The sequence below is a fragment of the Rissa tridactyla genome, chromosome 1, assembly GCF_028500815.1.
Source record: "Rissa tridactyla isolate bRisTri1 chromosome 1, bRisTri1.patW.cur.20221130, whole genome shotgun sequence".
NCBI lineage: Eukaryota > Metazoa > Chordata > Aves > Charadriiformes > Laridae > Rissa > Rissa tridactyla.
In genome coordinates this window covers 206,038,976-206,061,709 of record NC_071466.1, presented here as the reverse complement: position 1 = coordinate 206,061,709, position 22,734 = coordinate 206,038,976, and the positions used below count along the sequence as shown (strand labels likewise).

Below are 22,734 nucleotides of genomic sequence, written 5' to 3'. Positions count from 1 at the left end.
ATGGCCCAAAACCAGGTTTCTTTTCTGCTTGGGTGACTACTGCTGCCCCTTTGCCTCTCTGGCTGCACTGGAGAGAAACACCCACCATTCTTTAAAGCAAAAAGGGGACCACGGGCCATTGGCTGAAAGAGGGGAAAGAGACAAGCTCTTCTCCCTGGGGCAGAGGCTAAGGATGGCGTGCACTGCATCCTAGTGCGCCCAACGTCCCTGAGTAACCTACGCTGACAGAAATTTCCTGTGATTTCTATCCATATAGTGCATATATTCTGTATAACATATGTAATACAATTTGATTGGTGCAAAATGAACTTGAGTGATGCCACCAAACCACTACCCAGCTTAGATGTGGCACAGCACACCCAATACCATGCTTACTCTTTTCTAAGAGCACCTTTATCTGTGAGCTAGCATTGTGATAACTCACATCATTGCAAAACACTATGTAACTATTTAACTAATTGATACGGGATTGGGAGGTATAGTTCCCCTTGTGTTTATCTGTTTTGCTCGGTTTTTAACTTCACGCTTAAAGATTTAGCGCTAACCAGCAAGCAAGAATTAGACATATGGGACTCAGTGGGGCTTCATCAATTGATCTTCAATTTCTTGTCCTTTCTCCGAGGAAAAGTTTGCTCATCAAAGATAATTATATTTTCCTTTCTCTTTTTAAAGCTTTCTTTAAATACTTTAATTCTATTCAGTTTCACATTTTGAAAGAGGTAAGTGTTCTATTTCTCTGGTACTGTCCAGGAAATAAGAAATCATTCACTTCTAGATAGACAGGGCCCTACATGTCTTTCTGCTTCATAGCTATACAATGGATAGTTCAGTTTCACTGTCTTAGACTCTTTTTCAGATTCCTCACTGAAGGCAAAACCGAAACATAATTTTCCATTATTTTCCCTGAACATAAGAAACTTAGATTAAGCCCAGTTCTCCTTTTCTATTTAGACATGAGTTTCATAATGGGTTTATTTCTGGAGACCTTTGATTTTACACTTCCATGATACAACGCTATGCTCTATATATGTTTATATATACGGGAGTAATTCCTCTAGACCCAGAAGGGCTATCAGAAGGATTATTGTGATGCTCATGTGACTTGCCAATTGGCTAATTTACTCAAAACAGGAGATAAATTTATCTTGGTATGAAGGGTACCTGAAGGTACCCTAGGTACTTTCCTGTTCCTAAGCTATTTCGATAACTTGGGTATCTCCGTGTGTCACTGTATTGCACAGGATCTACATACCTATAGTGTCCTCTTATATCACATCCTAGTTGCCGTCTTCTGTATCTATCTGACGAGAAATAAATGTGTCTTTCTTGAACAACATCGGCAAATATTGAATACAGTATCACATATCTTCATCACTAGCACTTCATAGCACTAATACTTCACTTTCTCTAATTAAGTATCATACCCCACACACACTAATGCATGAGATTCATCCTATGATTGACTGAGATACCTAGATATTCCTTTTCTTCATTGTTTCCAATGAACCAGCCCTACTTACTGCTGAAACCCTGACAGAAGCATAGCTTGAATTATAACACTACTCTGAATAAATAATGAGGTCCTCAACAACTTAAAATGGCCAATATCCCTATTCTGTTTATTTTTGAAGTATGAAGCCTCAGATCACTTGGGATGCACAGAGTGATAATTACTCAGCATGTTCTCCAGGAGGACTCTAAAACATCTGTAGTCCACACATACTTGATGTGGGAAAAGTCTGATACTGTTAATCATCATAATAGAGAGCAAAGCCTACCTGCTGGGCCAAACACCTTCTGAACCTGAGGAACTAAAGGCAAACAATAATCAGAGAATTTGCAGAGCAAACTTGCTCTAAACTTGCAATCATCTTTGATAAGGCACTGCTGATACAACACCAGAAGTCGGTGGCACTTAATTACAGTTCAGCTGGTTTCCAAAAGTCATTTTTTGCGTAATTAACTGATTGTTGGCTTATGTGCGAGAATACACTGTTCTGGGGGCTTTATCACCCTTTGCTTCAGGAGGGGTCACAGGAAAAGCCAAATATTCATTTTCTGGGATAAACATTTGTGTTTTGTTTAACTTAGTCTTTTCAAATGTATGTGCTAATGCAATGCTAATGCAATTTAATTAGTATTCAACTCCTTCAAAAAGAAAAAAGCAGATCCCCAAGTCTTCTATCGCACAGTCTATCATGTTATCTCTCTTCTGGCTTGTATGTACTTGTGTGACCACTGAGGGCAGTCTTGGAGAAAACATGGATTGAGGTGGCTTCCATGCTTAGACGATACTTTGATATGTACTTCTCTCCTGTAAATGGAAGAGTTGAAAAACTTATCCTGTGCTTGGGAGTTTGGTTGGATGATACCAGTGTCATTTTTGATATAAGAAAGAAACACTAAGAAATGAAAAAGACTGCGTCAGACTAATGCCCATTTTTCTTTTACCATGTTCTATATCTTATCATTGAACATTCAACTATCACTAGATACTCAAATACCTGCTGTAATAATTTTCCCTTTGGTTTTGTTTTTTTTTTTCTTCAATTGAAGCTTTAAATTCTGCTCACAGTTGCAGTAATCTGCTTCTCCCTGGGCAGCTAACTATTTCCATGCATTCTCAAAAGATATAGCATTAAGATCATTCACTTGCTACCCAGTCTGGACACTTCTTTGTTAAGCGCTACTTTCAGTTATGTATTTTGATGAATCTGATAATTGTATCTTCACAGACCCACAGATTCCACCTTTAGCAGAATAACTTCCAATAATTCAGTGCAGTGGATTCTCTGAGAGGCACTCAACATGCCTGAGGGGTAATGCTGGGCCCTAATCCACATGGGATCACACTACCTGAGAAAGATCACATCTTCCCATGAGCAACAAATTAACAACTAAATTCAACCAAGTAATTTTATAAAAAGCACAACACACACCTTTCATCTCAAAAGACAGCAAAGGGATTTGCTAATTTTACAAAATGCATCTTTAACTGAAATCACTGTCTTTAATCTCATTGTGGAAGTCACGGTTTTTGCAAAACTTCATCTTTATTCTCTGTGTGCTTTTATTCCAGATGATGGAACGATGGGAGAATCAAGGCAGCCCTCAAACAAGCCTGTCTGCCCCAGCTATGCCACAGAATATTCCCTATCCACCCACTCTTCACAGGAGTTCATTTCCCGATTCAACAGAGGCCTTTGATCCACGAAAACCTGACCCGTATGAGCTGTATGAGAAATCAAGAGCTATTTATGAAAGTAGGCGTAAGTGAAAGCCCTGTTCACCCTGCTGACCGTTTAATATTTTAAGCTTTTGCCTATCAATGCATCACTGCTGACAATTTTCTATCATTATCTTTTGCAATTTAAAGAAAACAACTATAATCCCAGTTAACAGAGAACATTATAAATTATTCAAAAATTCTACACATAGATATTTTCCTAGATCTTGTCTAGATTCTGAAGTTTGACTTTCATAAGTTTTTTTCCTTATATTTTTGCTCTCCTCGTTTTGATTGTTAAATCCTTAGTGAACAACACATAAGCCACCACGTTTTGCTGTGCTATTTTTCTTCATAGTTAACCAATAGGAGGATGTGAATTTATCAACACAAAATCATTTCAGTTACTTTCATTTTCAAATGAAGTTTATTTTTATTTGAAATGTCTTCAATTTCAGATTTATTTGTTTTTTATAAAAATGACTTTTTCAAGTTTTCACGTTGTCCTTGGTAGTTAGAGAGAAACCCGTAACACTAATAAGTACTATTTGAAGATCTATACAAAACAGAACTGAGCCATCAAGATTCCCATGTTGTTTTTATTTATCATGCTTTTGAGGGACATACCACTTATTTTTCACAACAAGGGTAAAGGGGGTTAAATTTATTTACTCCTTATCTTAAAAACATTTTAGCTAAAAATGTTAAACTAAATTGTCCTGAGCTTTTGCGCTAATTAAAATCAAAGCTTCAAAATAGTTTATTTTTTTTCTGAAAGCTTTTTCATAGCAGTTATTACTTGCACATGCCACCTTTCGATTCATTTTATAAATTACTTTAGCCTATAGATCAAATTATGTTATAAATTACACATAAAATATTGCACTGCAGCTGCTCCAGATTAGCCCATTAATATTAGTTGGGCCCTGAGACATAGGGATAAACCTAAACTATCATGATCCATAATCTGGACTGTACAAATTCCTCCAGCATGCAAAGGGATAGTCTGAGGTAAATAGGTTATTGCCCCAAACACTGGGTTGGTGACACTTTTGTTTGCCTTGGCACTTATACTTTAGTTACAGCATCAGCATCTCCTGTTAGGTTTTGGTATTTCCAGTCCCCAGCGGGATAAATATGCTGGAAGAACAGCAGGGTCTATTTTACATCAACTCTAACTCTAACCTAATCTCTAAATTGCATCTCATATTCCTCGATTCTTTGTCGTTATGGCCAGTGCCACCATCTTGTGCCACCCTGGTCCATTTAGTGGAACATCTTTCAGTAAAGATTGTCACCATGAATCTCACTTTCCATAGTCCAGATCTTTTTTTTGGGGGGTGGGGTGTTTTTTCTTTGGTTCATTGGTTTTTATTTATTTATTTAAGAGGTGCTTGAAATTAAGATCCTGAGTTTAAATTTAAGTACTTAAATAAATTGCCGACCTTTTTCAGCAACACCAGATATCTTATCCCCCCTAAAGATCAATTTGAGAACTTATGCTAGACCCTCTATAAAAAGTATTTTATCTACAATTATAAACATAGGCATAGGAACTGAGCTTGCCAGTGAATTTACAAACACTGTATACCCATGCTATATTAATATAATAAGCATTATTTATTAATGTAGCAAGTTCCTGGCCTGCGGATGTAATTCTTGATCAGACAGGGTACTCAAGACAATGTAAAAACAGTGGCTATAATTTTGAAACTTTAAAACTCTTTGAAGTATGGATCAGGATACAGTGTGGAGCAGGCCAAAGAGGTTTGAAAGAAATAGGACTAGATTTGAGCAAAGTTTGGAAATAATTCTCTCCTCTTTCTCTTTCTCTTTCTCTTCCTCTTCCTCTCTCTTTTTCTCTTCCTCTTTCTTTCTCCTTCTCCTCTTTCTCTTCCCTGCGTGCAGTAAGGACTAGAGTGACAAATAAAAAGATTTACTACAGCTGAACTGCTATTCCCCAAAGTGCTGGTATTTGTGACTATAAAGAGAAATTAAAAGAAAAAGAAACAATTCCGTAGTTAACAAGGATTTTGTGTAGTTCAGCACCTCTACTGAAAACACTCTTGCCTTCATATACTGCTTTAAGGAAAGGAAAACCCATAGCAAATAATTATTTCCCATATGGGTAATTTCTAGAGGTGAAGTATTTTAGCAAAAATCTGCACTTTCCATTCAGCAGAGTCAGAACCATCTTTTGTGGTTAAAGCCATCGAGCCAAGAGTGGAAAAGTGCAGATTACAGACTTCCTGCATTGAAACAAATTGTCTTTGTAAGACAATTAAGAAAAAGTTATACATGCCATATGTATATATGGGATACATATTTATACGGCACCTTGTTTCATCTTGATCCCCCACTATGAAGAGTTCTGTATTCACAGAATTGCCCTAAATATTAATGAAAGCAAATAGGCTCAATCTATGTTTGCCCTTCATAAAATTGTGAGAATATATATCTGATGTCAACTACAAAGACTGGATTGCACCCCAAAAGATGATATATTACACCAAAAGATGATATATTACACCACTCAATAGAAGAATGCAGTGATTCAGGGTGCCTTCTACAAGTTTTCTGCGTACTTCTTTGTCCAACATGAACTCCGATCTTCTACTGATATAACCTTCTGCGTTCAGGAGCATATGCTACTGTGTTTAAATTGTTAAATTGCACTTGAGTTGTGTCCCAGAAGGAACGAGAAATTGTACAGAAGCCTTTTTCAGCCAGCTACCTAGCAAAATAGGAACTAAAAATCACTAAGCTCTTAGGCCCAAAACAAGGAAGTGTGGAATGAAAAGCAAGAGCTCAGTAACCACTCCTCCCAGATTTCCAGCAGTGTCCTGATCTTCCAGCTAATCCTGGAAGCTTTAATCTGTTCTCTTCTGACACTGGTATCCTTTGAATATTTTCTCCAAGCCTTGGTTCCACAGTTGCCAGCCAGACCTCTTCTGCATTCATTCATATCCCTTGGTCAAAAATAACTGCCTCCAAACATCTCTGTTCTCCCTGACGCTTTTTTTTCTTGAATGCCATAAGCACAAATTCTAGCAAATTCAATTTGTCAAGCCTTTGATTGCTTTTATTCTCTACATAGTGCTAGTGTTTCCTGAAGTGAGAGAAACAACAGGCAGGAAATCCATTACTGAGGCAAGAAATTGTCATCTAAATTGAGTATATGGGAGGGAGAGTTTCAAGATAATACACACTTAGTTTCCTGCCATATGGCTGTGTCAGGTTGGTTATCTTCGGTGAAGACATAAACTTAAAGTGCACAGGAAAAGTTCAGCTACTTTGGGTTTTTTAAGCACTTCTTATCTGAAAGCAAGTTTGCCTTATCTCCTGGCAAGACCGGAAAAGAAGGAGGTTCATCTTCTAATAATAGTGCAAAGAAGCGAACAATCATGACCTGGAAAACGCAAAAAGAAGGAGATAGTGTTAGGTTTTTGTTTCTCTCACAGTGAGACTCTGCTACTAAACAGTTCATTTTCGTACTGCCATAGCTCTGAATTTCTACAGAACCTCTTATCAGAGGATCTCACCACAGTCAGTGCTCACCAGGACCTCATCAAAGCCTTCTGCTTCCCTATCAGAGAGCTCAGCAAGTTGTGCATCACAGCGTAGTTCTCTGAGGAGCACAAGCGGCGTGACTCGAAGCAGAACAAGAGCTAGACCCAAGGAGCCTGATTCACAAGCATTTGCTCTATCTGCTAGGTGTGCTCGTCCCTACCTAATGATAGCGAGAAGGGCTTCAAGCAGGAAGTCTCCATGAAAAAGGATGATTTTCATTCTACAGGAATGTTTTTTCCACCTTAGGCATGTGAAGGACCTGCATGACCTTGTGCGATAGGGAGATTTCAGTTTTTAATGATCACATATGAATTACAAAGTACTACAGCTTCCCCACTGGAAGCGGTTTTGTAGAGGCAGTTCTAACAATAGAGCTTTGAGACAAATCAGATGACCCATAAGTACAAAAGTGGAGTGCAACTTTATTTTGTAAGTCATAGCTCCTTGGAAAATTGTCACACGTTAGCTGTTACATGTCAGCTCTTACCTGTTACCTGTCACCTGCCTCTGCTGCCACCCGTCAAACCGCACTCAAAAGCTCCAAGGAACCAAAAAGCAGCATAAAGTGTTTCCAAAAACATCATCCAAAACAGCTGCATAAAAGTAGAAGGGAAATTGTTTTCTTCTTTCTTTCTCTTTCTGCACTACATTTCCACTTCTCTCTGCTGTTCGTTTGGGGTGGTGTTGGGGTTTTTCTCCCACTGATTTCTTCTCCCTGGTAAAGAGAATCTACCCAGCTTTCTGCTGTAAACATTATTTTGCAAAACTCAGAAACAGAGGAGAAAACCTGCTCAAATAACTAAGTTCTTTTTCCTTTTTTCCATCCCACTATAAATCTCACACATCTTAAAGGCAAATCCTTTACCTCCTTTCTCCTTATGAAAATTCTTAGAGTGTAAGGAACAGTGTGATTCTGCTGATAATCATGGAAGTTAGATACAGGAACTAGAATATGGAACATCAGACCAGGAATGTCCTATTAATGAAAAAAATTATAAGACATTATATGCACCAGATGTTACGGCTGTAACTGGAGTTCTGCAGCTGTCATTGGCAGAACTCCTTCTCCTGAATTTAATATTTTTGCCTTCATAAATTTTTTTTAATGTCTCATATTTTATATTGAACACTGTTTGCTGTAAATATGCAGTTTATAACAAACTTTGTTCAGAGGCCTGTGTAGGCAGAAATTAGTCAAACAGGGGACACAAAGCTGTTGGGAATCGTAATGCTATATTTCTTCAGTTATAAAATGTATAATAGAAGTTTGGTTTTATCTTTCTCTAAAGAAAGCAGTAAAATAAAACATTTTTTTTACAGCAATTAGGTTACATTTATCCTTTAGTGAGTGTGGTAGTCCAGGACTGGTGATATGACACAGAAATGCCAGTAGGAAGAAAGAGATAAGCTAGTGATAAGCTCTCATTAAAAGTGAAATCTGAACAATTACAGTTCCACCTTTTAGCGGAAGGACAAAGGTTCCTTGCTTCGAAATCTCCCATCTTATTTTCTCCTCTGACCATGTATCATGAATTCATCAAGTTACTTTCAAATCCATGATCTGTCTTACGCACTGTATTTTATTTTGTGCCAGAGAGTTAGACAAATTGGAAAAGAACCAAAAAGCAAAGTCCACCAACAGCTGTGAAACATGTAAATAGCAAATGTATTAGCATAATGCATTATTAGCCTTCATAAAATAAGGGGTTTTTTCTTATGCAGATTTATGAATAGCTTTCTCTAAGGGTCACAGACAAGCATTTCCATAAATATTCGCAGGCTACCTCTAGAATATCACTGCAGGTATTCAGCACAGATATGCATTAAAATACCAGCAATAGGAAAGATTTGACAGACAGCACTATACTGACTCATAATGCATAACTTTGAAAATACCATTTTTGCAGAAAGGTACTAAGGCCATCAGGGTTTCCTAAATTTGATACTCATAGAACAAAAAACACGGGGTGCATAGAACTGAATTGTTTATCACCTGAGGAGGTCTATGGCGTAGTCTACAGCTAAGCAGAATCTTCTTGTCAGTGCTTGTTGGCTGAAGACCTACGCAGTTACAGTCATAACAAATGAAAGAAATTTTCCCCATAATTCTTATGGCAAATTTTTCTGACAGTATTTTCCTGACAAAAATTTTGCCTCTTAACAATTTTTCCCATTTTTGATCATCTCTAGTGTAAAAAAAAATCACGTTTTGGTTATGGGGCTTTAAAAAATATATATACATATATGTGCATATGTATATATATGTAGCACTATGATAGCGTTAAATACATAGTATTCCGAAGGATTCTAAAAATATCAAGGGTTTTTTTGTATGGGTAAAGGATTTGGCTCTATAAATTCAGAAAATTAGGTTCTAGTTGCAAGTCTTCCGTGAGAGCTCACTTTGCCATATCTTTCAATATTTCTGTTCACAGTTACTGCCATTTGTATCAGTAAGACATGCCTGGTTTAACTTAGTAAATAAGAGTATTGGGAAATTATTAATTATTACGTATTATCATCAAACTACTCCTTGTCTTACAGTATGAGCAACTGAGTTATAGGAAGGTAATTTCTCAAAGTAATTTCCAAACAGTACAGGTTGTTGTTTCCTTTCACCTATTGCTACCCCAAGCATAAAGAAGGTCTAAGAACTTATATTACTAAATGAATGTAACCCTTTTTTTAATAAGAGATGATACATAACAAAAGGAGAAGAACTTTAGCAGACCAGTGTCAAATTTTGTACTGTTCATCACTGCAGAAAGAGTTACCTGCCGTGACAAAATGGATTTGTTGGTTATAAGAACTGACAGTGAAACCAAAAGCATTTTCAAATGGAATTATGAGAATATCATCACCACCGTACTGTGGATGTAAAGTGATTTTGATTGCAGGATTGCAAAGTAGGTCCCAAATGACCTATGCTAATATGAAGTGTCAGTTTTACAACTGATGGTGGTATTAAAGATGCAGCATTTCTTTCTCTTGAACAATTTACACTTTACTAAAAGGTATACAAATAGATTTTCATCTGCAAAGTGTTAGAGTGTACTTAAGAAGCCAAAGTAATAATTTAAGAAAACTGACTTGTAAGCATTGGAGAATTGGTCACAGCTTCATGAGACCAATGGGAACTGCATTGCCTACGTGCTGTTTCAAACTATTGCTTGCCCAGCTTTGGAAAGGACATTGCAGCATGATCATATTCATTCTGCTCATTCATAAAACTCCTGTTTACCTAAAGCATGCCTGGGACTGAGATGCTGAAATATAAATGTTTCCTAGTGCTAGTTGTGTTCGACGTACTGAGCATTCAACAAAGTATGATCCAGAAAATAATGTAGTATGGACAATAAATATTATCATCTCTATCTTTCATCAGCATCCTTCTTCCTCCAGAGAATACCAGTGACTCCACTGCTGCCAATAAGAATACTCTTGTGTCATGTTGTAGGTGAACTGTAGGGCTGTACCTTGACAGCAAAGAAGTCTGGTATTTTCACCACTTGTTTCAATAAAGTCAGGATTGTGCCCCAGGTCTTGTTTATTATTTATCTGTTTTCACAAGTATTTTGCAGTTTTCAGTTTCAAAACCATGAGCGTAATTTATTTTAGATTAAACATGAAGCCAGATGTGCAAGCTTTTTACTATTCTATCTTCTAATAGCAAAATTAACCTTGGCCTTGCATTCATCTGATATGGAAGGAATCTTGATGTTTAGCAAGACTCATTCTCCAGAGCACATAGAGTAGACCCCATGGTAGAGGCTGATTTCAGTAACAGTTATATACAAATAGCAGTTCAAGAAGGCTTCTTAGTTTTACTTCACTGATTTTTATTTCTAGGACAGGTTAGCTGAACTATAAAAAATAACACAGAAATTTTACAAAGTATTTTATTATTCATTCAAGCTCTACTTTGTAATTATTTCATTCTTATTTCACATAAAAGACTACAACTACTCATGGCAATGCAGCCACAGAAGTTCAACCAAAAAGGCTTCGTATGGAGAATACATAAATCTTATGTCAACATTTTAAAACTTTCTGCACTTTGAATGCCTGTTCGTGGGAGAAGTGTTGGGTAGTCTGGTCTCTTTGTCCTGGCGTCTCCAAACATGCCTTCTGCCGTCTAATTTCCTAAGAGGTGGAGGCAGGAGTTTTAACATAGTAAAAGTTTAGAAAATGACCAAACTAATTTAATAATAAGTAAATGGAAAGTTACAAATTGCCTCGTGTAAAGGTAGTTTCCTATAAAAACTAATTGACAGGTTTTTATAAAACAAAGCTTGCTGGAGTCTCTCTGTATTTCGGTAAAATTACCAGTTCAATCAGTTTGTTCTTGGCAGATACAAAGCACCAGGATATGCACGAAGGACATGCATTCTGCTTGGCTGAGGACCAGCCCTGGTGGTCCTTCCTCTTCACTTGGCAGTCGCTGTTCTGTAGGGTCTTTGAGCCCAGAACTGTGTGAGTTTTAAAAGAACTGCCTATATCTCTGCGTTTTAGATCGGGAGACATCTCTAAGTTCCTTCTCTAAGTGCCCTACGAAGTCCCTTCTTATATGTTAAATGTTCTTCGCAGATCTTTCTTTCCTCTTTTGAAGTTTTCTACTAGTTGCTAACAGTTTGCCTATCACATGAGCATGGCTCTTTAGAGGTTATGTTTTATTTTACAAAGTGCCAGTGACATAATAACAAGTATCCTGTACTGCACACAGCCCCAGACTGCTGACAGCAGATTCTTCCTAAAACGAACACTGCTCTGCTGTAGTGACCAAAAATACAAGTCTGCACTTAGGTTTATCTTTCTGATGATCATAAGTTTAAGGGCTTTGAGGCTTGATTCAACACCTTCAGCATAGCACAGTTCCAAGTTTCCTGTGTGTGAATTCCTAAACTACAAGCAAAACAAATGCTAGATGCTGAATGGTTGATTACAAGGTGATAATGAACACCACGAGACTATATACTGAAGTCCTGCAAGGCAAAGACACCTATTCAGGAGCAAAAACCAGAAGAGACTTAACGAGATTAGCTTTAAAGGAAACTATCCCATTGACAGGCACTTTTGCTTGACCATAGTTACAAAAGAGATACTGCTAACTTACTTAAAATATACAGCTATCTTAACATAGCAAGTTGTTCTCTAGTTTGTCACAGTTTGGGCACGGTTGTGCTTCTTTCACTGTGCTGCTTGAGGCCAATTCTGGGGGATATTAGGGTGACTGCAAGCAGAAATGGGAACACAGAATGAACCAATCTTACAGCAGATACAAGGAGTAATTCTAGCTGGATGACCAAGAGAAAAGGCTTACGTCCTTTCAAATCTAAAAGCTTATTGAGACTATCAAGATGAAATTGCTCTCTGTACATTAAAATTGTTCTGTCTCTTTTAAGAATTCCATTAAAATCTTGAAAGGATGTGAATATTAAAATCATTTCTCCAAGTTTTCAGTGGAGCAGCATCAGTTTCAAAGGTTTTGGTTTTCAAGAGTTGTGCTGGTGGAATAATTTACATTTAGATAGCACCTCTCATCTTGAAGGATCCCAAATCACTTTACAAAATCTGAAGTGCATGAAGGAATCACCTCCTTTAGCCACCAAAGTAAAGACATGCAGCACCTATAAACTAAAACACCACAGTCCACATGACGCAACTCCTAAGACAGCAGGTGAACACAAATACAACAGGAACACCAGATCCAAAGGGATCTTCCCATCCAGTGGAATCTCTAGACTGTATTTTAGGTAAGCAGGGTAGCAGGTAAGATAGATAAACAATTCATCTGAATTTGAGCAGGTCATGGCTGTTATGTAAATACTCTTACCAAAAGAGTCGTAAGACATTCAGTGGTCTCCGTCTTCATTTTTGGGAAAATGGCTTTGCCCTAGAGCAGCATCGACTCAAGCAAACTATGAATTGCTCAGCTGCTACCATTACAGTCCATGCTGCCTTTAGGGAGCAGTCCACCAGAAGGCAGGTAGCTTTAGTCCAAACTCTTCCAAACTGGTAAGGAGCTGGCCACAGAAGAAATACTGTCTTCTCATTTCTATCACCACATCCACATACTTCCAGAAGGCTTATCCAAAATTGCTGGCCTCCTGTCTTCCTTCTATCTCAGGAATATAATATATATTCATATGTTGCATCATTGTCCTACAGATGCTGATGTGACAGACCTTATCCCATTTGTACTAGGAAAGATGCGTGGTATGATAGTCTGGTTGAGAGTCACAGGAATGCGTTACTGCTTTATTTACCTTTTTGTTGTTGGTAGACCAGTGGAAATTACCTCTGTTTTGGGATGTTTTGCAATTCACTCTGGATGCTGCAGAGATAATAAAACAGAAATTCTTAGTGAGAACATTTCAAAATCAGGAAAGGCAGTGTGACAGTGTATTCAGCTATGGACTTGTTCCAGATTCCTCTAATGCCAGCAAAGTAGCTGCATATGAAAACAAATCAGTTATTTCCTGCATTTCATCTAGCGATATGAAAATACTTCGAAACTACCTGCATGAAAAATAGGTTAAATGGGTTTACCTACCTTTGCCTTCACATACAACCATTTGTTGTTATTGGCAACATGCACCCTTCTAGCAAAATCTTGCTGTTCTTGATGATAAAAGACATTTTGCAGTTGAGTTGAATAAAAGTGGTGGTCAAGTCATCTAAACACAACCATTAAACTTTCCCTTTTATGGCTGTACTTCAATAAGCACAAATATTGTTGCTAACTTTCAAAATTTTAAACACATTAGCAATTCTATCTTCATCATAACCTATGTTATGTTAAAGGAACATTACCATCTTACCATCTGTTTCACTTGGCATAGAAATGGGCGGAGAGGTCTACATCTAGCAGGGATACATACAAGTACCACCTAGGAAGTCAGGAAGGAGGGGATGAGAAAAAAAAATGCAATAAAAAGTAGAAATTGCACTTCAGTAATTCAGAACACAACAGAGAAATTGATGCTGCATCTTTAAATAACTTGAGAAATGTATTTCATCTTTAATTCCCCATTTTCCTATTCAGAACAAGTGCTGCCCAGGACTGGTTTTCGAGTGGATTCCTCTGGCAAGTATTCTCCAGCCTTCATTGTTCTGTAAACTAATTGTCCTTCATTTTATGTTTTAGTTACTCTTCTTTCTTTAATCATTTCTCTAGATAATGGCCAGTCATGACTGCCCAGTCACCATTTTGGTTTTGTATGAGCTTTGTGGGGTTATAGAATGCGAACTCGAACCCTTTTTATAATAGATTTGCATTTTGAGGAAGGAAAAGCATTTCTTTTTCCTCAGACAGTCTTTGTGTACATTTTACAATGTTTTACGTGTGCTTTCATACATCAGTGTTTACTCTTTAACATAAAAATGTATCTCTATAGCTCATGCCCAAACCTAAGCTTAAGATATATTTTGTGTAAAACTGAAATCAATTCTATCTTCATTTGCAAAAGAACAGAACTGATGTATTATGCAGACCCATCCATTCCTTGCTCCCATACATATATCTTGTTCTGTAAAAACCTAAAAGCAAAAACTTTCCAAAAGAGAAAATTCTTCAGGTGTTTGAATCAACATTGGCCTTATAACCTGGCAATGAAATTGTTTAAAAACCATCAATACTTGATTTCCCTATGTGATCATGCTACGTGAGCAGTTCGAACAGGCATCCCATACAAAAAAGGCTGTTTTGACAATCCCATTAAAGTCTTTTCTAGTCCTACACAGGTTGGACAGGGATCTTAATTAAATATGATATTGGTCTGGTTTTGCATTTCTCTGTAAGCTTTATACATTGCATAACTCTGCTAAAACACTAATTCTTTTTTTTTTTTTCCACTTTGCTGATTTTTATACTGAAGTCTTTATTTACCAGCTTTTCCTCTGTATTAATATCAGGAGGAAATATGTATGTTTTTTAAAAAGCTACTCGTGTTGGAGATTGGCAGATCCATGACCGTTTTCAAGCTTTTCATGTCTTTCAAGGGCATCTGAAACTTAGATAAAAAGTTATTGTAGATTTGTGTTAACCACAATTCACAGTAATGGTTTAGATGGAACAAAAATCCTCACCATCTTCAGCAAAGGAGTCCAAATTAATATTTATTTTTAGAAGGAAACTTGAGTACATGCAGAAAGATGGTAAAATTATTACAACAAAGCTCTTAATTCTCGTTTTAATTGCAATACAGAAGAGATTTAATAAAAAAAAAATCCATCTCAACATTTACAGCATCATCCCAAATACCAGGTTTATCACGATAAAAATCACATAGCACTTGTGCAACTTGACTAATGCAGAAAATCAATTAATTATCTTCAGGGATATATTTTCTCTACATACTTTTAAGAAACAAATGCATGTACAGTTATCAATGTGCAATTCACATACAAGTTCAAACGAATACAGTTAAGAAATGTAGCTGAAAGTCGGTAATCACATCTTCACCTATGAGATCTCACTATTGTTCAGTAACAATCTATTCTGGTAGCTTTAACTTTGAAGCAAATTCCCTGTCATCCAGGAACCAGAAAGCAGAATTTCCCAATGCTCTTTACCATCCTCACTGGGCAGCAATGATCAGATCACAGCGTGTCCAATACCATTCTCAAATTCATGGGGAAGCCAGCTGGTTTTATAACCTAGCAAAGTGAATTGGGTTTTGGTTTTTTTCTCTTCTAGGCCAAATGATCACGTATGATAGCTTTCCTTTACACAAAAAGAAGAAACAAAAGGCTATAACTATAAAAAAGACAGTGAAGTTACTAGCAGGCAAATCTAAAGTTCTTTTTCTAATACAAATGTGCAGAGAGGCAAGAGAGAACATGAAACATTGTCATTCTTGCACAGGATACCCATATTATATGATCAGAAATAGTGACTTTAAACTGAAACTCTCAACTGGTAGCAGATGGAACATTCAGGTATATTAAGTTGACTGTAAGGAAAAGCAAACTGTGCAAAAGACTATACTAATTCAGTCTTGGCTTGACTCCTGTCTCTGCAAACCTATTCATTTTTTTCTTATTTGGCATGAACCACAAGGTGCTAATCTAGCTTACAAAGAGGAAAAAAAGGCATTTTTTCCATAATGAAGTTATATTAACCAACAGTTTGCAGTATATTGCCAGGCATAGGAGTGTCATTTTTCTGTAAGTATAGGTAATTTTCATTGTATGATCAACTGAAAATCTGCTCCAGCAAGAAAAGGTAAAATTTTAGTTTTGTGAGGAAAAAAAAAAGTACCAGAATCATAGAGAAGCAAGAACTGAAGAAATATCAGATGAAATGTAATCACTTATATGGTTAAGAGTATTTGATCAATGTGCATTCAGGAATATTGAAACTGCTTGTTCTAAAATAATTGTAAGGGCTTTTAGTAAATCTACCAAACATGAGCTCCTGCAGTAAAAACACATAGTAGTGAACCACTTACTTGTCTTTAAGAAACAGGAAAAAAAGGATTTCATCATCAGCAAGTCTTTAGAACATATTTTTGATTAAAGACTAACTGCCAATAAGGAGATAAACCGAGACCTAATACAAAAAGAGGTTGTGAAATGTTGGTTGTGTCAGTAACCTGGTAACTGATTTTTTGCACCAAAGCACGATGCGTGTTCAATCAATCTAGGCTTCAACTAGGCATTTTACAAAATGCCAGTTATAATTGAAGCACTTCGATGTTAGCCTGAAGAAGACAGTGCTTAGCACAAAATGTAAAGCGGAATGGTTAGAAAGTGGATAGAAGATTACAGTAAAAGAACAGTTTCTGGACTGGAGGGATAATATTAGTGGAGAGCCTTGTCCTCTGTGATATTTTCATTAATGACCTAAGAACAAAAACTAAAGGTGTAAATTAGGTCCACATTCAGACATGCAACTTCAGGTGTCTATGGTGTGGTTGTCTCCAGACCAATGGAGAGCCGGTCAGTGCAACCAATGGAGTTGTATCATACCAAGCATGAAAGCTGAGACAACCAGCAACAGCAGTGGAGGAAACACTCTACAGTATAATAGTCAGTCGCTGGAGATAATATGGTATTACTGTGAAAAAGTAAGGAAACTCATGGGATGCAATCCATCAGTGAAATGCTGAATGAGGCAGGTGACCTAGTGACAAAGGCCACAAACAGTCTTTGGCACCCAGTGTCTTCTTTTCTGGTAAGGTCTGTGTGCTGTTTGCTTGCCGAGGCTTGCGATATGAGGGAGCTGGACTAGATGACCCAGGAACTCTTTCCAGTTCCATTTTTGTTTGCTTGGTGGGACAGAAAAGAATTATATTTTTTAAAAGCAGTTTTTGGTGACCTGGTAAGAGTTGGCAGAGAATGGGCTCTATAGACTTCCAGCTCTTTGGGAAGGAAGACTCTCCTGAGCATCGTGATGGCATAGTCAGTTGATCTAAAGGCTTCCAAACCGTGTTCGACCTCATAGAACCTCATGGTCAACCTGGCTCACCCATTCCATTCTGAATGGGTAGAAAACAAGCCTCTTTTAAAAAAAAAAAGTGCCTCTTATTTTGGAGTGTGGTGCCAACACTGGTGTGGATCGTCTTTTTCAACGTATGTGAGGGACATTTTCATCTCGGTGTGCCAGAGCATCTATTCTTCACAACCTGACATTCTTATACTTTCTTAATGTGTTCCCAGCTGTGCATATTCATTCATGTGTGCGCAAATAAAGGCAGTGCTTGTGACAGACTGCCGGAAACAGTGCCTTTGGGTGTTAGACCTGGGCTGTAATCAGTGATCCTACTGTGTCTATCTACAAAGCCCTCTCCCTAGTACTGAGCCCCATCCTTGTTAAACGAGGGCACAACAAACCAGGTAAAGACAAGGCATCACTTTCACTTTCATCTTAAAATTCTTTTGCCTCTCTCAACTCTGGAAAAACCTTTGCATTAAGTTAACATACTGTACGTGCACGATCTTCATTTGTTCTTTTATTCACTATTGAGACACTTATGAAATAAATTGAAAAAATCAGGATAATAAGCTGTTAAGATCTGTTTGGGTTTGTCTTCTAAATACGTGAGAAGGAAGCTGATAGGAAAAGGTAATACTTTTATTTTACCAACTGAAATATTTGTGGTTCAGTCTCACTCATACCAATACGCATTGCTGAAACAATGCACTATGCCGCTGCCTAGAGAGGATTTTTATTGCACAGTCACAGTGTAGGGCCACAGCACGTAGTTCTGTGTCTCTGTCTTTGTGAGACCTGACTAAAACTGAATCGGCTTTAATCCCAGGCTAAAGCTGGGATTTGCACAACTCTGCAGTTCGTGAGGAGTCCTCTGATGGCTCTGGGCAGGGGGGGATCTGTAAATGAGAGTCTCTGAAGTACCACATTTCAGCCATCTATAGTCCCTCCCCTCCCCCCCTGAGAAAACAAGGCACAACTGGGGACACTATGAACAGTTTGCTGAAATAAACCTAATCATCCCTTTTTGTCTTTTGGGGTTGGCAACAGGCTGACACTGGCCAAAAGCTGTCACAACTTACAGAGCAGAGTGTAATTTGTACGAAAGACCATGCTTGTTAATCACTGTCCTGCTTTAGATGATGAGCCTAAAGCATCTCTGAACATGCAGACAAAGCGATAGTCAAAATAGACAACTTCTTAGTCCTCTAACTGCTTAGGGTTTCACTTTATTTGTAATCTTATTCAAATTTTCTCTTTGTATTTTGAGGGCATCAAGACCCAAAACAATGGGCTCTTTCAAATGAAGCTGAAGAGACTTTCATAAGAAACTGACTTTTAAAAAACACTACTTTTCCTGAATTGATATATTCCAGGGCAGAATATATGTTTACAGGCAAGTTACACAGGCATATGGAAGCACAATTTTAATGATTCATAAAGCTGTTGAGACTTTAATTGAGTAGCATTAGGGAGTTCAAGTTAATGATGTTAGCTTTCAATTTAAACCCTAAGACTCAGAGGCTTATAATGATAGCTTTCGTCAAAACCCTTTATTGAGGATATTACCTGAAAGTGGAGTACTTAAAAGCTACATTACTTAAAAAGACATACTGCTTTATATCTGTATGTGGAACTAAAACAGCCTGTAACAATTATTCATCTTTTGTAAGTTCGACTGATAATTTTTCTATGTATCTTTATCTCCCATTTCAGTTTATTCTCTTCAGGTTTTAATGAACTGCAAGGAAAACACAAATTAAATGCCAGAGGTGGATGAGCAGCAGTATATTATGCAGTCACTTGTAGGAAGAAGGCACCTTTATAACCTCTATTTTGGACAGACTTTTCCAGTACTGTTCTCCTGTGAATGTGTTCTAGCTTGGTTTAGTGTATTCTACGGAACATAATCATCCTCCAAGATACCTACATTTTCAAGTCTCCTCCTTGTCTGTGTACAACACATTGTGTCCCATTTGTTCCACCAGCTCTAACCAGGATGCCATTAGTCATGTGCAATGAACACAAGGTGGGAGGGAAGATGGTGCAAATTCTCAAGACAAAGGCAAAATGCTTTGCTCAGTGGGATTTCCCTTTAAACCAGGTCCCGATTACAAGGAGCTGGATGTTCACCTTCGGAGAATGGAGTCTGGGTTTGGCTTCAGGATCCTGGGAGGAGATGAGCCTGGACAGCCTGTGAGTTATTTCTTCCTGACTTTCCTTTTTATAACTCTAAAGTCTGTGTAAAGGTCAAAAAAATATTACTGCATAGCTGAACCCGAATGAACACCACATTAAGGGCTGTAAGTAAAATGGCTTTTTTATTCAACCATAGAAAAGGACAGGACTCTGGTTGTCCACATCTAAAAAATGTCACAGTAAATTAAGTTAGAATCAGAAGGAATTAAGTTAGAAATGGTGCATCACTCGGCCTTCTACTGCAGAGTGTGACCTGGCATCTTTTAATCCCGACTTTCCAAAACTGAGTTTAAGCAGAAGATTTTAAAAATCAGATTATGTAAGACTATGCAGAACTGTGTTCAATGTAGACAGACTATATCTATGCATAGGGTTAAAAGATGCTGTTGACAAAGCAGTTTATTTCCAGAACCACAGAAAGCCCCAACAGGGAGGAGTAGTCCATGTTCCAGGTTAGACGACGACATCATGTGATGCATCAGGCATAAAAATGGGAGCTTTATACCATTAGAAGGGAGACGTCCCCATAACCAAATAACAGGTAACAAAACCAACATTGATCCATTGCAGGTGAAATGAAATATAAAATAAAACACAGACACAATTCTTTAAAAAACTGTGTACACATTTTGGTAAATTAGTGAAATATATAAATACTATAATTTTGACAGAGCAGAATAACTTTGATGAAGTTTGTCAGTGAGGACTAATCCCAAGTTGACAATGATAACATTTTATTATCACAACCTTAGGCATAGTCTGAGTCTTGTGTTACCACATTTCTGAGAAAATGTATAATTAGTTGATAGATTTATGTATTCCATATTCAAATTCATACAGAATAATATAGTTGTCATTCAAGCATTAACATTAACCAACTCATCGCTCTGAGAAACAAAGCTCCTCTATTTTAAAATTGTCAACACATGTCGAAGTCCTGATAAATATTAATAGTTTACTGATGCCTCCTGTAAAAAGAAACAAATGCAGTGTATTCTAAAAAAGGCGCTTCAAGTGCTGATTGAAATGCAGAGACCCTACTTTAAAATAAGTCTTTTGGAATGGATTTTCAAAGCTGAATTAGGTGTAGCTGTACAGAAGGACTCCAAAACAACACTGTTTCATCATCTACATTTGCAGCATGCCTGAAGCCCCTCTGGCATCTAACTTTCTTCCGTGGAGTGTGTCTCAGCACACATTAAATGAAGCCACTGACCCATCACCTGCACATTCTCCAACTAAGCATTTTTCCTGTCTTTTTCTGGATGGCCCAGCCAGTATGGGTTCTCAAAGCTCGCCTACTGGGTGAAGCCAAAAAGGAAATCTGTTAGGAGCTAGAGGAAATGTCCCATTTTATCATTGTATCCTGCAAAGAATTGGCACTAGTGGAAGATTTAGAAACCTCCCTCTACCTTCTTTGGACAGTAGTGTCTAGTGGCATTTCCCACCTCCCAGGAAAGCGTCCCTGGCTACAAGGCTGCTCAGCATTCTGGGAAAGTCTGTCTTGGTGTCTCCTTTAGTGCCTTTTTCATTACAAATGGATAATTAAGTAGTCACAGACTGACTAAGTGTCTGACTGGCTCTGCAGTCTGGAGGTTTACGCCATTCTCATGGAGAAAAGTGCAGCTCAAATACCTCATCTAAAATATGATTATTTGTATAAAATGGAATTATTACAACCTAAAGGACTGTAAGAAAACTGTTTTAGAATATCTAATATTCTGATGGTTAAGAATACATGCCATTGTTGAGGTACACCTGAATTTATGTCTCTGCTCAACAGTCCCGTAGAGTGGGAATTTGGAGATGAGTCCTTTGCCTCCCAGCTTCATGCATTGTCCACTGAACTGTTACAGAGGGAGCAGCTCTTTCTAGTTTCTTTTCAGCAATGAACTGACCTGGCTTTACTGTCCAAAGTCACAGAGTCGTAGCTGGATACGGAGCACGCAGATAAGCACCTTGCTATTTTTGGAGTGCGGGACCAAAAAATGCTGCCTTCTGTGAACCACCTTCTAAGACACTTTACTGTCCTGCTGACCAATTGCTCTCAGCCTGCACTTAGCCTTAAGGTTGCTATCTCTATTTCAGGGCTTGCAAATGCAAAAGCATTTTTTCCCCAAATGTATCAATCTAACAGGCTTCATGTCCCCCCACAAACCATGTCTCAAAGTCCTCAGGAATGAATGAGATCCTGGCTTGAGGTTGAGGACCCTACAAGGCAAAAAGGCACCTCCTTAGAGCTAGGTGTTGCAGGGCTGAATTTGTCAATTCTCACTCCCTCTTTGTTGCCCACCTACTTGTTTTCGCTGCTCAAATTCCTTGCTAATAAAGACGACAGATGTACTCCACTTTTTTTAGCTTCCATCTATTTTGAATTCAGAATACAAGACTTCTTAACTCTGTTTTCCCTCCGCCACTGCTTCCCTGCTCCCCCACGGACAGCCCACCTGCAGCCTCCCATTGCTTTCACCTCCAGAAAAGGGGAGGCAGTTTCTGCCTGTCCTCCAAACCCCTGCATTTCCTATGAAACAAGAACTGAGAGGCTTTGAAATGTTTGTTTCAGCTCTCCCGCTGTGCAGTCAGGTAACACAGAACAAAAGGAAGCTTTCATTGCCTTTTGTCTTTGTGGTTTGGTTTCTAAAAAGGAATATGGATTCCTCAGCATAAGGCAATAAGTTTTTCAAAGAAGCAGAATCCACACAAAGTTTTTTTAGAAGGATAAGACTGGCATTACAGAGGGACTGTAGCTTAGTTTCCTTCTAGTTGTATCAACTACCTGGCACCTTAGAAGGAGAAAGTGCTGCTGAACTACTCCACTTTCCATATTTGTAAGCATAAAGATGCTTTCCAAAGGAAAGACTTAAATGTATTGAGAAATTTCACATATCAAGACTGTGGATTGTGCCAGTTCCGATCACCTCTCAAATCTCATGAAATCATGCCACCACAAGTATCTGTCTAACTTGAGGAGTTAGAGATAATCTGACTCTATTACAGTGAATAATAATATCATTGAAAGGTTGCAAATAGACATAAATTGGAACTTAAATGAAGTTGCAAACAGCTGTCCCAAAGCGGAGAAGTATTTTGAATACGTTTGTGCAGCTCAGACTCAAAATCACAGGAACATATACATAATTGCACTAAGAGTTTCACCTTTTCATCACAGATTGGCTGGTATTCTTCTTAAAAATGCTTGCAAGATGTATGTCTATATTCCTTTTATGATCAGTGCCAAGAAGCAGACATTTCTAAGACATAACAGATGTCCATAGAGCAAAATGTTAGGATAAAACAGACCATG

General features: G+C 37.9%; 1 protein-coding gene across 8 annotated transcripts in view; it reads left to right on the top strand.

Annotated features, from left to right (window-relative positions):
* The window catches only part of MAGI2 (membrane associated guanylate kinase, WW and PDZ domain containing 2), a 757,062-nt gene that overhangs the window by 665,616 nt on the left and 68,712 nt on the right, over positions 1 to 22,734 (top strand). For 7 of the 8 annotated variants that reach the window (XM_054216495.1, XM_054216512.1, XM_054216486.1 and 4 more), the window contains 2 exons: positions 3,080 to 3,269; positions 19,336 to 19,427. In XM_054216495.1, coding sequence (XP_054072470.1) covers positions 3,080 to 3,269; positions 19,336 to 19,427 — 282 coding nt within the window. The remainder of the gene's footprint in view (positions 1 to 3,079; positions 3,270 to 19,335; positions 19,428 to 22,734) is intronic. The other variant, XM_054216480.1, reaches the window with a different exon arrangement.